This window comes from Antechinus flavipes, chromosome 3 (assembly GCF_016432865.1).
Source record: "Antechinus flavipes isolate AdamAnt ecotype Samford, QLD, Australia chromosome 3, AdamAnt_v2, whole genome shotgun sequence".
NCBI classification, from domain to species: Eukaryota; Metazoa; Chordata; class Mammalia; order Dasyuromorphia; family Dasyuridae; genus Antechinus; species Antechinus flavipes.
The window spans coordinates 632,261,059-632,277,575 of NC_067400.1; the positions used below are offsets into that span (position 1 = coordinate 632,261,059).

General features: G+C 39.6%; 2 protein-coding genes across 8 annotated transcripts in view; both read right to left on the reverse strand.

Moving 5' to 3' along the window:
* LOC127556798 (zinc finger protein 420-like) overlaps window positions 1-16,517 on the reverse strand; it is a 143,039-nt gene that overhangs the window by 80,893 nt on the left and 45,629 nt on the right. Inside the window, exons 1-2 of one of the 6 annotated variants that reach the window (XM_051990235.1) lie at window positions 9,690-9,868; window positions 2,180-2,325 (exon numbers count right to left, since the gene is read on the reverse strand). The exons of the other annotated variants lie outside the window; for them this stretch is intronic. Coding sequence (XP_051846195.1) covers window positions 2,180-2,212 — 33 coding nt within the window. The 5' untranslated portion in view covers window positions 2,213-2,325; window positions 9,690-9,868. Of the gene's footprint in view, window positions 1-2,179; window positions 2,326-9,689; window positions 9,869-16,517 lie in introns of those variants that run through there. 6 annotated transcript variants of the gene reach the window in all.
* The window catches only part of LOC127556812 (zinc finger protein 239-like), a 31,758-nt gene that overhangs the window by 6,799 nt on the left and 8,442 nt on the right, over window positions 1-16,517 (reverse strand). The gene's annotated exons all lie outside the window — the stretch shown is intronic.

The window sequence follows — 16,517 nt, forward strand, 5'->3', positions numbered from 1 at the left end:
TTGTGTGAAGCTAGCAAGTATTATGTGTTGTAGAGGTAAAACATTTCCGTGATTACTGAGGAGAAAAAAAGATCTAGTGAATTTTGCAAAAGCCAGAAATTAATTCTTATCCAGATGAAAACACTATCCTTCCCCCCTCCCCCCAATAGTATTTTATTTTTCCAAATGAAAGTACAGATAGTTGTCAAGATTCATTTTTGTAAGAGTTTATATCCCTAATTTCAGAATCACACCCTTCTTAATGGATCTGGCCCAATGGTCACCAATTTACAAAAGCAAACTGAAGCAGAGAGAAGGGATTAACCCAAAGGTCACATCCTGTATGAGAACCTTGAAAGCACAGTCATGCAAAGGCCTCCCACATGTACTGTATAGAGCTGGTGTGGACACAGCTGCCGACATGTTGTCTTCTATATGAGAATGGAAGCTTCTTGAGGGCAAGGACTGATTTTTCCTTCTTTTCATCTCCCCTATATTCCCACAAGGCTTCTTCCCTTTCTAAATGCCTGTTGCTTTGATGTAAGCAATGACAAAGGGAGAGAAAGGTTAAGTATGAGCCGAGTATGATGGAGTTATTCTAGAAGTGCCTATTTGCAGCTAAGGGGTCTTGTCAGAGACTTTCCTTCTGGGAAATGCCATTTATGCCATATCAGCTGATAGGGTGGGCCCAGGAGGTACAAGGGGCTCGGGCTCTGAGGCAGGAGCTTGTGTCTTACAGGTGTTTCCTTGAGAAGGCCAGGGGTGTGTCCTCTTGCTAGATCTTTTCTGAGGAGGCAGCACTAACTGCACATGTCTCCCTTCTGTGGATTCACATAAGCAGTGCTGAGTGGGCTACACATGGGGTACTCCAGAGGAGAATAAATATAAATGGCCAGCTTTGAGTCCACAGGAAGAAGGATGAGGAGAGAAGTAGAGAGAGGCAGAGATGTAGAGAGATTCAGACATGTAGAAAAAGAGACGCAGAGACATACATCCACCGGCTCTTGCTTCCTGCTAAGCCCTGCTGAGATTGCAATAAAGAAACATTGGCTGGTCTCCATGTCTATCTGGGGAAGATGGGGAAGATGCATATGTATGGCCCTGGCAGTCAGTAGCCTCGGTGGGAGGTAACAGGAGATAAAGAAAATAAAATGGAATAAAAGAAAATTTACCAGGAAGCAAAGTAACTTTGGACAAGGCCTGATCCATTTCTAACATTTATTACTTAGGTTTATTTGATCAAGTCTGCTTTTATGTTCTGCTGGTTCCCGGAAAATTTTTTTCTTCTCTTATTTTGTATTTAAGATTAAAACAAATTATAATAAGGGCGCAAATTTAGGGTTAGGGTTAGGGTTATGATGGGTTAGGGTTAGGATGGGGACAGTGGACAGAGCGCTGGACCTGAAGTCAGGAGAACCTGAGTTCTAATCCTACCTCATACACTTAACACTTCCTTGCTTTGTGACCCTGGGTAAAGTCATTTAACTCCAATTGCCTCATGAAAAAAAATTATAATATTAACCCTAAAAAATGATCAAGAGAAGGGTTTCAGAGAGATTTGGGAAGCTCTCTGTGCCCTGAGGCAGCAGGAGCTGAGCAGCAGCAGGGGGACAACTTCTGCTCTGCTTCCAGACAGGGAAAGGACAAGGGCGGGAGAAGCTTCAGAGTTCTGCTCCAGTGAACTCAGGGTTAAGGGTTTGAGCAAAGTCAGTGGCTATAGGAGGGAGCTTGGCCACAGGAGAGACTAGCTGGAAGGTGTGTGTGTTTGTGTGTGTGTGTGTGTGTGTGTGTGTGTGTGTGTGTGAGAGAGAGAGAGAGAGAGAGAGAGAGAGAATGTGTATGAGATTGTCAAATGCGTAGTTGGTGCTAGACCAAAGCAAAGGCATGATACCTACAGGACAGACAGTAATAAGTAACGTGGTCACCCTTGTCAGGACCTATTCAGGAAAAATTTAAACAAACATGTGGGGCAGCAACTGGGGGAAGGGAGTTAGTGCTCAATATGCCAAAGGGACAGTGAATCAGTCCAAAACATGCAGAGAGGAAGGCACTGTTGTTATTATTGCACTCACTTTCCTGCCCATTTTTGTAAAGGATCCAATGATAAGAGAGATGGCTCTCCTCACAGACCATCCTCCATATCTGGGGAAATGGCCTCTTGGGCTGATGTTGCCCACATATGTGGGCAAAATACACTCACCTGGGATGGGGGTCTGCAGCTCTCAGGGGCCATTCCCTCTGGCTCCAGGCTCCCCGCTTGGGCCAGGCCTTGGTCCTCTGCAGGCTGTTTGGAGGGGATGATTATAACTGCACAGATGTTGTTTCCTTCTTTTCCTGGACAGGGGGCTAGGAAATTACAGAGAGTGAGGTTCCACAGGAGTTACAAAGCCCCTAACCCTGGTGTAGAGCACAGACCCCAATTAACAGGGAGACAACACCTATTGAGTGATTAAAGTTGAGGAAGAAATGAAGCCAAGAATGTTCTTTCACCCAGTCAAAAACAACAAGACTGGGAGGGAAAAGTCCCCAGGACTACTGGCCATAGGGACAGTCAGGAGTTTATAGAGAAGGGACAGGGAAAAAAATGACTGTGGTGGGATGGTATAAACTTGAAGATGAGCTCCCCTTCTTTTACTCCTACTGTTCTGATCCCTTCCTCTCTCCCACCTTCCTACAGACTCAAGAGGCAGGAGGGTTTGAGGCCCCAGATGGGATGAGAGTGTGTAGAACATCAATGTCCCCTGAGTCAGAAATTTTCCTGCCAGTAATACTTGGACCTCCCAGCATCCCTTCTCCCCAAGAGACATATTATCTACACAATAAACTGATTGAGGGATAAAGTAAGGAAGTAAGCGCTCTGAGATGGAGCCCCAGGGAAAGAACAAGGAAGTCTAAGGCTGGGAGATAATCTAGTCTGGGATTCAGCTCCCAGGACCTATGTTGAGGGAAGGGGCAGGGAGCTGGGAAGCCTGGGTAAAAAGGAAGAAATTCAAGTGTCCAGAAGTGATTTAGATAGGTAGTTGAATCAGGAAAAACAAGATGGCTGAGTCCTGAAATCTAAGCAGAAGATGGAGGAAGGTTCCCAAGACTCTTGGGTAGATTTAAGGCTTAGAATCCTGAAAGGGAATGTGCAAACAGTGAGCCACATGCCTGGAAGGAGCCCAGATATGTGGGTCCAGAGAAATTGGCCCAGAAAACAGCTTCAGTGCCTGCAACCAAGGAGGGTTCCTGGGGGCAGAAAGGCAGAGCTTGTGGAACTTTATAAGAAATCATGTCTGAAGGCTTACAATCAATTACCCTACAGGAGCTGGAGGCAGAGCTAGGACACCTGGGTCCAGAAGGGGAGGCTGAAAGTGGGACTCAGGGGTTACTATGGGGGAATCCTGCCTTTGGGCAAATACAATCCATGGTAAGCTCGAGGAAGAGGGCAACACTGGATATGTGTGAAGTGTTTGGAAACCTGAATAAGAGGTAGGGGCCAAGAATTCCTTAAGTAGCCAGACCTGGAAGGAAGTTGTACTGACAGAAGGGGAGGACACTGGCCATCAGAGCAGTTAAGAAGTATGAATGCTTATGCAAGAGCAGGCAGCAGAAGGCAGGACTTGTGAGGAGCCCTGGCTCACACCTACCTGGGTCTTGCCCCAGCAGGGAAGGTTTTCAGTAAATAGAAAATGGCAGATCCAAGAGAATGCCCAGAGATCTCATTTCCAAGCCTTCCCATCAGTCTATTCCAGGAAAGCCTCTGAGGCTCAAGAGACCCAAGCAGCCTAGTCCCTGAAGCCTGGAGAGTGGACCTCATTCCCAAAATCATCCAGGGTGATGACCTCTGAATGCTGGCTACCTCCCCTCCCCCAGCCCTGCCCATCATCACATTTTGTTTTTGTTCTCAGGTTTTTTTCTTTCTTTCCTTCTATATTCAATTTTTTCTTGTGCAGCAAGATAATTATATAAATATATATCTGTAGATATTGGATTTCACATATATTTTAACATATTTAACATGTATTGGACTACCTGACATCTTGAGGGGAAGGATGGAAAAACTTGGAACATAAAGTTTTGAAAGGGTCAATGCTGAAAAATGAGTATCCAAGGGTTCCCATTACCCATGCATATATTTCATAATAAAAAGGTTCAATAAAATTTGAAAAGAAAAGAAAAAATAGAAGAGAATCTGAAACATCTCATTAGAAAAACTGGAGAACAGATCAAGGAGACACAATATAACAATTGTGAGATTATCTAAAAGCTACAATTTTAAAAAGAATCTGGATACAATCATTCAAGAAATTATGAAAGAAAATTACTCTGAAGTTCTAGAACACGAGGGTAAGAAAAAATTGACTGGTCACCAACTGAAAGAGATCAGAGAAGGGAAACTTACAAGAATATTCTAGCAAAATTTCAAAATTCCCAGATTAAGGAGAAAATATTGCGATGTAACCAGAAAACAAGACAATAAAATACTGCAGAAATAGTCAGGATTTCACAAAACCCAGGAGTTTCTACTCTGAAAAACCATAGGTCTGGCTACATTAAATCTCATAGAACAAAAGAAATGCAGTTGCACCCACAATAATCTACCCAGAAAGTTGAATATAATCTGGAATGAAGGGAAAAATGGACTTTTGATAAACTGAAAAGCTTTCAAGGATTTGTAACAAAAAGAGCAAAACTCAAAGGAAAATTTATACAAAAGATCCAGAAAAAAGGAAAACGTTAAAGACTAATTCCAAGGCATTCCTTAAGAACAACAATTTACTTATATAAGTGAAAATGTTGTCAGTATAACTGTAAGTAGTTTAAAAGATTGGGGTTGAGTCTTGTATGATGGGATAGGAAAAGGTAAAAGGGGAACGACTATAGAAACTGGGCAAGAGGAAAAACTACTACTGAGAAAGTAGGTAGGGAGGAGGATGCAGAGCTGGTAATATTGTAACTTTATTCTCTGAATTTTCCAGGAAACAATGTATACATTCAGAAGGATGTAGAAGCCTTTGAGGAAACTGGGAGATGGCGTGAGGGAGGGACTTTTAGCTGAATGGGATGAGGAGTGGGAGAGAAGATCAAGTGACAGGGATAGGGTAAAATCTGGCTTGAGAAAGAAAATGGTAAGTAAATATAAGATGGAAAGATAATCAGTTTTTTGGATGGGAAGTTTAAAGTGGCTCTTTGTGATAGCAAACACCTGGAAATTGCAGTGATCCCAATCAATCCATAATTATTTTAAATTAAAAATTCGATTATTAGAAATTAGAGAGAGTTGGTCTTGCAGTGCTAAGAATCTTGAGACTCAAGAATCAAGAAAGGTTGACTTCAAATCCATCCTCATACTCTTACTAAATGTGTGTCCAAGGGCACATTAATTCACTGATGTGTGCTTCAGTTTCCCCAATTATGAATAGAGAAAATGATAGCACCAAACTCACAGATATGTTGTGGGGCTCAAATGAGAAAATAATTATATAATTAGTACATTTACTGCCACATAGTATGTATAGATTATCCCCTTCCCTTCTTTTCCCACAAATTGAGCTGGAATTTGAGGCAATAATGAAGGAAGTATAAGGATAAATTTCTTATACCAGGCAGCATTAGGAACAAGGAGGGCAAATTTATGCTTGATAACAAGAAGAGCTTCCTAAAGTCTAGACCTATCCCAACAAGGAAGGGGTTGCCTTGACAGGGAAAGGGTTCCCGTTCCCTTCACTGCATAACTTCAAGTAAAGGCTGCAGGGGCAGTTTTCAGAGCCTTTGTAGACAAAATTCACATCTGGTTAGAATTTAGACTAGATGTCACGCTTCAGATTAGCTGCTATTAAGACATTCTTTAATGCTGTATTGCTTTTTGAGCATTGCAGAAACCAGGCATTGATCAAGATGTAACACTCTATACCTAGATAAGGTCAAAATGAGTTTTTTGATTCACATATAGTGGATGAAACTATAAACAAATAAGGAGAACAAGGATAGTCTCCCTCTAAGATCTGGGGAGAAGAAGGATATTTATGGCCAAAGAAGAACTACAGCATATTATCAAATACAAAAAAATGGGTAATTCTGATTATATTGAATTAAAAAGGTCTTGTACCAACAAAAGGGCTAGCAGTGCTGGCCAGACATTGTGTTGGGCTGTGCCTGTGGATGAGGAGGAATGAGCATTTGCTGGGAAAGTACTTTAGGGAGCAAAAACATTTCTGGAACAGCAGTTGATGAACCCTACATGTGACTTAGGGGAGAACTGCTGCTGAGGTTGAGCCCCCTGGTCAGAATTCAAAACATAACAGTAAGAGGAGCTGGGGGTTAAGGCAGCATTACCCAGAGCTCAGAAATCAAACTTTGCTGTAACAATAATCATTATTATAAGCTGCTAAAAATAAAACAAAACCAAATGAAAATTCAGGATGAGTAAGCAAAGGAAAAAGAATCTCACAATAGCTACTTTGCTATAAAAGAAGATCACAGTTAATATCCAGAAAATAGTTTGGTTAAAAAACAAGCCATTCCTGTCCCCAAAAGTAACATCAAAGATACACAACAAGCCCAAAAGAAGTTCATGCAAGAACATAAAAAGGAATTCAAAAATCAAGAGATCAAGGAAATATTAGGAGGGGAAATGAAAGCAATCCAAGAAATTATGAAAAGAAAGTTAATCAATTTGAAAGAGGTAACAAAAAATGTTCTTGAAAAACAGAATTGAAGAAGTGGAATTAAGCGACATTACTGGACACCAAGAAATAATTAAACTTGAAAACATAGAAGAGAACCTGAAACATCTCATTAGAAAAACTGGAGAACAGATCAAGGTGAGGCAATATAAGAATTATTGGACTTAGTTATTATTTAAAGAATAATCTGTATATCAAATTGAAAAGTTTTTGTACAAACAAAACTAATGCAGACAAGATTAGAAGGGAAACAATAAACTGGGAAAACATTTTTATAGTCAAAGGTTCTGATAAAGGCCTCATTTCCAAAATATAGAGAGAATTGACTCTAATTTATAAGAAATCAAGCCATTCTCCAATTGATAAATAGTCAAAGGATATGAACAGACAATTCTCAGACGAAGAAATTAAAACTATTTATAGACATATGAAAATATGCTCCAAATCATTATTAATCAGAAAAATGCAAATTAAGACAACTCTGAGATACCACTACACACCTGTCAGATTGGCTAGAATGACAGGGAAAGATAATGCGGAACGTTGGAGGGGATGTGGGAAAACAGGACACTGATACATTGTTGGTGGAATTGTGAACACATCCAGCCATTCTGGAGAGCGATTTGGAACTATACGCAAAAAGTTATCAAACTGTGCATACCCTTTGATCCAGCAGTGTCTCTACTGGGCTTATACCCCAAAGAGATACTAAAGAAGGGAAAGGGGCCTGTATGTGCCAAAACCTTTGTGGCAGCCCTGTTTGTAGTGGCTAGAAGCTGGAAAATGAATGGATGCCCATCAATTGGAGAATGGTTGAGTAAATTGTGGTATATGAATGTTATGGAATATTATTGCTCTGTAAGGAATGACCAGCAGGATGAATACAGAGAGGCCTGGCGAGACTTACATGAATTGATGCTGAGTGAAATGAGCAGAACCAGGAGATCATTATATACCTCAACAACGATACTGTATGAGGATTTTTTCTGATGGAAGTGGATCTCTTCGATAAAGAGATCTAATTCATTTTCAATTGATCAAGGATGGACAGAAACAGCTACACCCAAAGAAAGAACACTGGGAAATGAATATAAACTGCTTGCATATTTGTTTTTCTTCCCGGATTATTTATACCTTCTGAATTCAATTCTCCCTGTGCAACAAGAGAACTGTTTGGTTCTGCACACATATATTGTATCTAGGATATACTGTAATCTATATAACAAATAAAGGACTGCTTGCCATCTAGGGGAGGGAGTGGAGGGAGGGAGGGGAAAAATTGGAACAGAAGTGAGTTCAAAGGATAATGTTGTAAAAAATTACCCTGGCATGGGTTCTGTCAATAAAAAGTTATTTAAAAAAAAAAAAGAATAATCTGGATACAATATTTCAAGAAATTATGAAAGAAAATTGCCCTGAAGTTCTAGAACAAGCAGGCAAAGGGGGTTAAGAAAAAAATCTACTGTTCACCATTTGAAGAGATTACCCAAGGAAACCTTATAAGAATGTCCTAGCAAAATTCCACAATTCCCAAATAAAGGAGAAAATACTGCAATCCAACCAGAAAATAAGACAGACTTCAATACTGCAGAAATAGTTAGGATTTCACAAAACCCGGTAGCTTTGTCTCTAAAAGATCATAGGTTTGGTTACATTAAATTTCAAAGAACAAAAGACCTGAAGTTGCGTCCTGAATAATTTATCCAGAAATCTGGAATAGAATATGGCATGAGGGGTAAAAAGACATATGAGAAACTGAAAAGCTCTCAAGTATTTGAAACAAAAAGACCAATCACCAAAAGACCAATCAATGGAAAATTAAATATAAAAGATCCAGAAAAAAGGAAAATATTACAGATCAATTCCAAGGCACTCATTAAGGCCAATTGTTTACTTATATATGAGAAAATGTCATCAGTATAAAGTGTAGATAGTATCAAAGGTTGGGAACTAAAAATGTGTATGACGGGGCAGGAAAGGGTAAAAGGAAACAATTACAAAAATTAGGGAAGAGGAAGAACTAATGCTAATAATAGAAGAATAATAAAATAATGATAAAAGAATAATAATAGAAGAATTAATAATTAATAATAAAGAGGAGGGGGGTGGAGAGCTGGTAAGATTGTAACCTTCCTCTCAGAATTCAGGAGGAAACAATGTATGCATAGGGAAGGAAGTAGAAGCGTTGGGAATATGTAATAAACCTTGGGGCCCGAAGGATGGCTCTGGATATGGGGGGGAGGGCGCACCAGGGGAAGCCGGGGAAGCCTGAGATGTAGCCTTGGGGAGGGAGGGGGCTGATGAGGTGAAGTTTCAGAGCTTTAAAAGAGGGGGCAGGGAAGCAGGAGAAAAGGAGAGCCCAGGTTAAGATCTGGGAGAAAGAAATTCCGATACAGTTCAGGGTAAAAAGATCAGGGACATTGGAGTGGAAGAAGGCTTCAGGAGGATACATGGGAAAGCAGCATGACTGTGCCCTGAGGTCTTCCTAGGAGCTGGCGAGCTTGCCTGGGACCCTCGGGAGGAGCTTAGATTTGGTGACTCTGAAGGGACACCCAAGACATTGAGCCATAGCCTGGGGGCTGATCGGGTAGCAGCCCAGGGATGAGGGGAGAGGCAGAGCCAGGCAGGAGTTTTTAATCCCCATGTCCAGACTGGGTCTCCAGAGCAGACAGAAATCTTGATCTATCAGGGACCTAAGTCGAAAGGCAGAAGCACCACGTTTCTAATCAGGATCCAAGAACAAAGCAGGACTTCTGGATCCTTATGGGCAAGGTCTGAAATTGGGAAAATGTGAATCGATGATAAATCCGGGGACGGTAACTTCCGATGTTTGGGAAGTACTGGGTGGGAAAAGAAGGAAAGGGGAAGGGGGAGCTGGAAAGGGAGGGTTTGTCCAATAGCCGACTCTGGTAGAGCAGCACGTTCCTGGTGCTGCTGAAGGTCAGATGATCCCCCATTGGCAAAGACAAAGGCAAGTAGCAAAAGCTCAGAGATGGGCAGGGAGGTGTGGGGGTAGCTATGCCGGAAGGTGGACGGACCTACCTGGGACCTGCACCTACAGATCTGTCTTGCAGGAGGCAGAGAGATCTCAAGTCCAGAAGTCCCAGTTTCCAGCCAGCTCACTGGAGGAGATTTTTCCTGGGCCCAAGAATTCCCACCTTGACCGTCCCTCAGAGTCCCCAAAATGAACCCTCTGCTTCTGACGCCCAAGAGCAGGATCTCAGGCCCTGAACTGCTTTCCGCCCCAAACCCCGCCCTCCATCACGTGAAATGTCTTCACCACTGGAGAGACCCAACGTCTGCTCTGGACTCCTCCCAAGCTTCCAAACTCCACCCCAAAGGCTCATATTCCACCTGGGTCACCACCCACGAGGCTGTTCCGCTCTGAGATCTCCTCCTCTCTCCAGGCTGCCTCCTTTTCGCACTATCTTTCAGAGTTTTGAGGCTCACTCCTTCCTCTCTGGAGCTGAAAGGGTGGCTAGATAAAACCTGGGCAGCAGCCAAAGAAAGTAAGTAGTAGGTCCCATATTTGAGGTCCTCACTGCAACTCGACTGTGGGAACATTGGGGATTCTATTTACCTTCAAGTGTTAAGGCAGATTGGATTGGATTGTCTCCTAATCTAAATTAGAATGCGGGTTCACTTAAAGAAACACTTGTTGCCCCATTATAACAATAGGGATGTTTGAGCTTCTACTGGGAGATCACTAAAAATTTGACATTGGGAGCTGTTGGAATAAACATTCGGCATAACTGAATCAGAATGACTCCATTCTACTCTGAAGGAATGTAAATCCACAGGGTCAGATGATCAGAAGGATGAAGTGATTTTTCTAAAGAGAATTCAGAAATGCATTGATGTCGTTTCACTGGCAGTTTTTCTTCATGTTTTAAAATGAAAACCTTATTTATATTATTCTTTTCTTTCTAATCATATTGGCATTTGGGGAAACCACAGTATGAAAAATGCTAATCTAAAAAATGATCCTGAGAGTGTGATATGATTGCATATTTAGAAAATTAACTAAAATTTTGATCTGGTAGAGACAAGAGCTGAAATAGAAAAAAAAAAAAAAAAAACAGAACCTTTAGGAAGTTTTACATTAATAGAGCTCAAAACCAGGAACAAGATAACAACCGCTTAGGGCTCAGCTTGTGAAGCAGTTTCCAAATACAGCACACAGGTTGCTGAAAAGGTAGCTCTCAGAAAATCCCTTGTCTCATTGTCTGGATCACCCTTCCTGTCCCCCAAAAGGCTCTGGGATCAGTGTTTACAGCAACCTTCAAGAGGTTTACATTTTTTTTGAGGATACTTTACTGAACCAGATGATTAAATACACTATGATTCCAGAAAGAGGAAAATATTATCAAATTAGAAGGGAAAGAGTACATTTTTGATGGCATCTACTATGTCAGTACATGGTCCTAAGTAGTTTTTTTTTTTTTTTAAGCTAATATTATCTTATTTGAAAAGGGAATTCAGAAAGAATTTTTTAAATGGCAGTACAAAATCTGAGCCCATAAGGAAGTCAGAGATTCTAGGAGCCAGATGTGAGGTAGCAATATGTCTTAGGCTTAAGTACTTGGGTTGGTTGTTGGAGTTGGTTGAAATAGTTAACTAGAGTTACATCAGAGCAAATCTACTATGATACTTTTGCTGAATCATAAAAAATGTCAACAAGAGATTAAGTTGGTAAGTTAGAATCAGAGAATGTAGGACTTTGAATTTGAAGATTTTATTTTCTCGTAGAGGTAATAGGGAGTGATCTATGGTTCTTGTGCAAGAGAATTTTATATGGGGTCAAGAGAGAGACATGTTCAGATATTCTTTAGGATAATCACTTTGTTGATCTTTGTCATCCATCCCCAAAAATATTACAATTATTGGTGTTTATATTTTTGTATTATACATAATTATATTTATGTTATAGCCCTATATACAGACCACATACCTATAATATTGCTCCTTACATATTTTATAATCATTTTCTCTCTATATATTCACAACACACATATAATTAGATACATGTATATAGAAATATAGATGTATTTAAACACATATATTTTTGTTGCCTTCTTCTATTGTCATATTTTTGAGAGGAAAAGTTTTTTATCTCTGTATTCATTTTTCCATTGGATATCATCTTGCTTTTCACTAAGAACCATTTTAAATGCCTATTTGTGGTGAATTGGCAGCTCTGTAAATGCTGAGTTGTAGAGCAGAAAAACAAGAATCAAAGAGGATAGCTAATATACTTTTCCATTGAACAAACACCTATTGAGTGTCTCTCATTCAATTTGCCCATCATGTTAGGGCTGAAGACTAAAGCCAAAAAGAAAAGAAATCACAGTTCTTCTGAAGCTAATATTTTTTTAAAAAGCCAATACATAAATCCTTATTTAAAACCTAACATCCCATATTAAGATTTACATGGGATCAGCTGAATGGCAAAGTGGATCAATCACTGATCTGGAGTCTGGAGAATTTGAGTTTAAATCTGAACTCGGACACTTGACATTTCCTAGCTGTGTGCCCTAAGTAAGCCACTTAACTCTTATCTTGCAAAAGAAAAAGTAAAAAATTAGATCTAAAGCTGAAGGCAACTTCAGAGGCTATTTAATTTAACTTTGTTTACAGATGAAATCTACAAAAATCAAGTAACGTGTTCTGTAGCACATAGGAAATATATTTCAGAGACAGGATTTAAATCTAGGTTTTTTTACTTTAGAACAAGAATTCCATGGTACTATGATCTCATAGGGAAAGACTGCCAGGAAAAGGAGATATGCATGGTTCTGACTTCCTCAGCCCTTGGTGGAAACATGGCATCTGTAATATTGATGATTGTATCCTTCCCTGATATTCTCTTTGTCAAAGACCCCCAGTTACCGGTTGATCTGGATTCTCTCTCCTGCATCCTGTCACAGGAATGTAAAATAAATTAAAATATCTTGAGTCTGCTGTGCAGAGGTTACTCACTGAAAAAAAGAGGTGGCCAGCATTACTAGTCCCTCTATCTCTTTTGGGAATATGGCAGTTCCCTCCAAAGATTTGAGCTTCAGTGCTTGGGGGGGAGGGGAAAGAAAAGAGGATATCTTACCTTTCAGGGATAAACAACCCTGTTGTCTCCATCTGTATTGGATTCCGTCTCTGATGTTAACAGGAACATTTCATGAAGAGCCCAGGCTATAGCATACATATAGCATTGTAGACAGTGTAACTCTGGTCAGACATGGCGTCTAAATAGCCCAAAAGTACTGTGTCTAAAGAGGCATTTGGTGAACAGATGCTCCCTCTCTCCCTTCATGTTTATATGCACATCCAAAAGCTGAATTCCAGAATTTTTTAAGGAAAATATCCCCTGGGTGTTTGTCAGGGTGAATGGTTTTCAGATAAGGTTTAAACCTAGGAATCTTATTTGCCTGAACGGAAAACATCAGAGCCCCATGGAAATAACTGAAAGAGAAATAGTTTTTTGTTTTTTGTTTTTTTTTTGGGGGGGGGGTTGGAAATATTCCAGTGACTGCTGGTGATCCACCCTTTTTGTAGAACGCTGAGATGATTCATGGTTAACAGGCACAGGAGGGAATTTGCATCTTCATAAAGGGCAATCACATTGGCTTCAGAATCCAACGTTCTGCACATGAAATTTGTATACAAAGTCAAATCCAGTGACTCACCAGGGATAATTTTTTCTATGTAATTCACACAGATATGATTTCTGGCCATTTCTTCTTGAAGATTCCTGAGAAATCTCTCACTTCTTGAATCATCTGAGGCAACAAGACCCACCCAGGTCCATTTGAAATGCAACATTAATGGAACCATTGCAAGGGATAAAGAAATGTTTTTAGGGCCCATGTGATAAACTGAAAAGGAAACTGAAGTGAGTCAATTGTGAGTGGATCCAAAAGACCATAACTTATCTGAATAGGAAGCAAACATGAGCTCTTTTCAATTTCATGAGACTATTGTGGCAAAAATTCCCCTACTCTACCATTCTACATCTGAACCTGCTCTCTTCATTTCCTTCCATCTAGAATGAACTCGTTCATCATTTCTACCTAGTAAAATACTTCTGATTATTCAGACCTCCACCCAGGGCTGATCTCCTTCATCAAGCCTGCCCAACTGATACAGATATGAGTATTTTCTGTCTTTCCACTTCTTGATATCTCCAGCATTGAACATGGATTTGAAAACATTAAATTTTTAATAAATGCATGGAGGATTCAACTGCAAAATGTTTAAAGCTCTGAAAGTCAAAATAAGCTGCTTTCTATAAGACATGATAAAGTCTGATCTCCTCAATCTCTGTTTTTTCTATTTCTTCTCTGAGTCACTTGAAAATACCAGAATTTCCCAAAGCTAGTTGGGGGCAAAACTGTGGCAGAACCTTCAAGACTTGCTTCTGCCTTTCAACCAGTATAGACAAAATTGAAATTATTATTTCCTACATGTGGGAATTTAGAGTTTTATTAGAAGTATCTCCTTCAATGACCACTGCACACTTGCCCAACCTCTCACAGTTGTAATTTGAAATGGTCTGTCCCTGGCTTGAGAGCCATATAAAGGAACTCTCCAAGGTCCTCTCATCATTGTGACAGGCATTGTAGATATGGAATCCCAGAGTAACGTTCGGTAACAAATTGAAGTTCCTGTTGGATCTCTTCTACAAAAAAAAACATTAAGGTGAGGACCTGATAATAGTGTTTGGGCAGAAACCTGCAGTGGGAGGGACATTGTCAGGGACAAGGATTATTTCTGGTTCTACTCTCACCTGAACAGGAACTGAAAATTTCAGAAGTAGAATCTCCTCAGCCACATGAAGGTGCAATTTTAGGCCCACAATATGTGGCAAATTGCTTTTTAATTCCGTTTTCTAATGATATTTTTATCCTAAATATTTTATTCTATTACGAGCAATGAGACCTTTACCATCTTACCCATCTCTAACCTGAAAGCATCAGGAGCAGTATTAGTGAGTCTTCCCCCATTCATCTCTATTCAAATTTATCACCACCTTTAAATCATTACTACAGCTAAAAGCTACCAGTTCGTCTCCAAAAATTACAAGCTGTTATTCCGTGGACTATCAATCTTTTACATAATCAATTACTAAATTTTCAAAAAGTGGGACAATTTAGTACAATCATAAAAAAGAAGACAAATTTTTGGGAAAACTGGTTCTTAATTTAGTAGAATTCTCACCAAAAATAATATTTCCATATAACCTCTGAATATTACATTACTTAGAAAGAAAAAATAGCTAACATAATAAAAACTTAGAGGCATATGGAAAAATTTCTCTTCAGCATTATGAATTCAAGAAGAATTCATGACCAAAATAGTATATAGATAATACAAATTTTTTATATAAAAATTTTAAAGCTTTTTTTTGTCACCCCCAAATCCAATGCAACCAAAATTAGAGGAAAAACAGTTAAGTGAAAAAAATCTTTTTATTACAATTTTCATTTGAAACAATTTTCTTGGTTTCCAAGATATTTGGGGAATTATTTCATGTTTATAAAAATAAGTGCTATTTTTCAGTTGATGAATTGCTAAAATATTTAGTCAACTAGCAGTCTAAGAAATGTAAACTAATGCTAGACCCATGAAAAATGATCCAAATAATCATTATCCTAATTATTATAGTGATGAAAAGAAAACCACCACTGAGTTTTGACCTTTAATCGATCATATTAATAAAATTCACCCAAAAATAGAAAAATGTGTAAGACATTGCAAGGTAACAATCACGTTATGGCATTGGAATTGGAATTGTTAATTAATTTAGACATTCTGGAAAGCAATTTGTATTTATTCAGTTCCAAATTCTCTCCCTCCCCTTTTCACTTCCTCTTACCTTAAGATGACAAGCAAGTTACAAAGGTTTCACAGGTGCAATAATATAAAACAAATTTCCTCAAGAATTTTCACCTCATGAAAACTGAGTACAGCAACAGTGAAGGATCCTGGACTATTTCCCAATTCGCTGTTGACTGATAATCTTGTCAATTGAAACCAATATCCAGACCCACTCCTCAGTTGATTGCTGATTGATGATCTGATCTGTGATAATTAAAACCCATAGACCACCCCTCAATTCACTGCTGATTGATCTGGTCAGTAAGAACCAAGTACCAGAGACTACTCCCTAGCCCTACCTTTAGGCAATAGAATGAGCCTATCTATGATTGAAAGTTGGATCAATGTTAGCTCCTTGTTTCTGTTTCTTTATAAAATCCCCTTTGAGTTTTAAGTGGCTTTGTAATGGTGTTAGTATTGCAATGAAGCTTTCCCCCTTGGCTAGGAGATGGATTCAAGTCTGTAAATTCTGATGAGATACCTCGTGACACCAGCCTGGGACCCCAAACTATTGGGGTCTCTCAATAGCAGAAGTGCTACAGGGTAGCTTTTGACAAAGATGAACCATTCCTCTTTCATGTCATTTTGTCTGTGTCTGCATCTCTGTGTAGAATGTCTGTTTCACGTTTGTTCTGTGAGTTATTTTAAAATTGCAACCAAAAAATATTCCTGAAACATCTCAGCTATGGGGATTGTTAGCAAGGTCGGTATAGCCCAGTCTCTCTGTTTGCTCACTCTTCTCATCTCAGAATTGGAGGGAAATTCAAATTCTGCCTCACTTGTAGGAACAAGAGAAGCAAAACTGTGGGGACCACACATAACCTTGCCCAGATATCCCCAAGTCAGCTTGGGGGAATGGGAATGGGGAGGAGGTCAGGCTTTATGGTCAGTATTCCCTGAGCTCTGGCCCCTGAAAAATCCCAAAAATCCATTGGGAAATTTCATGTTGTATATATGGGCCATATAACTTTTTGTTTATAGATCTACTGATTGGCATTG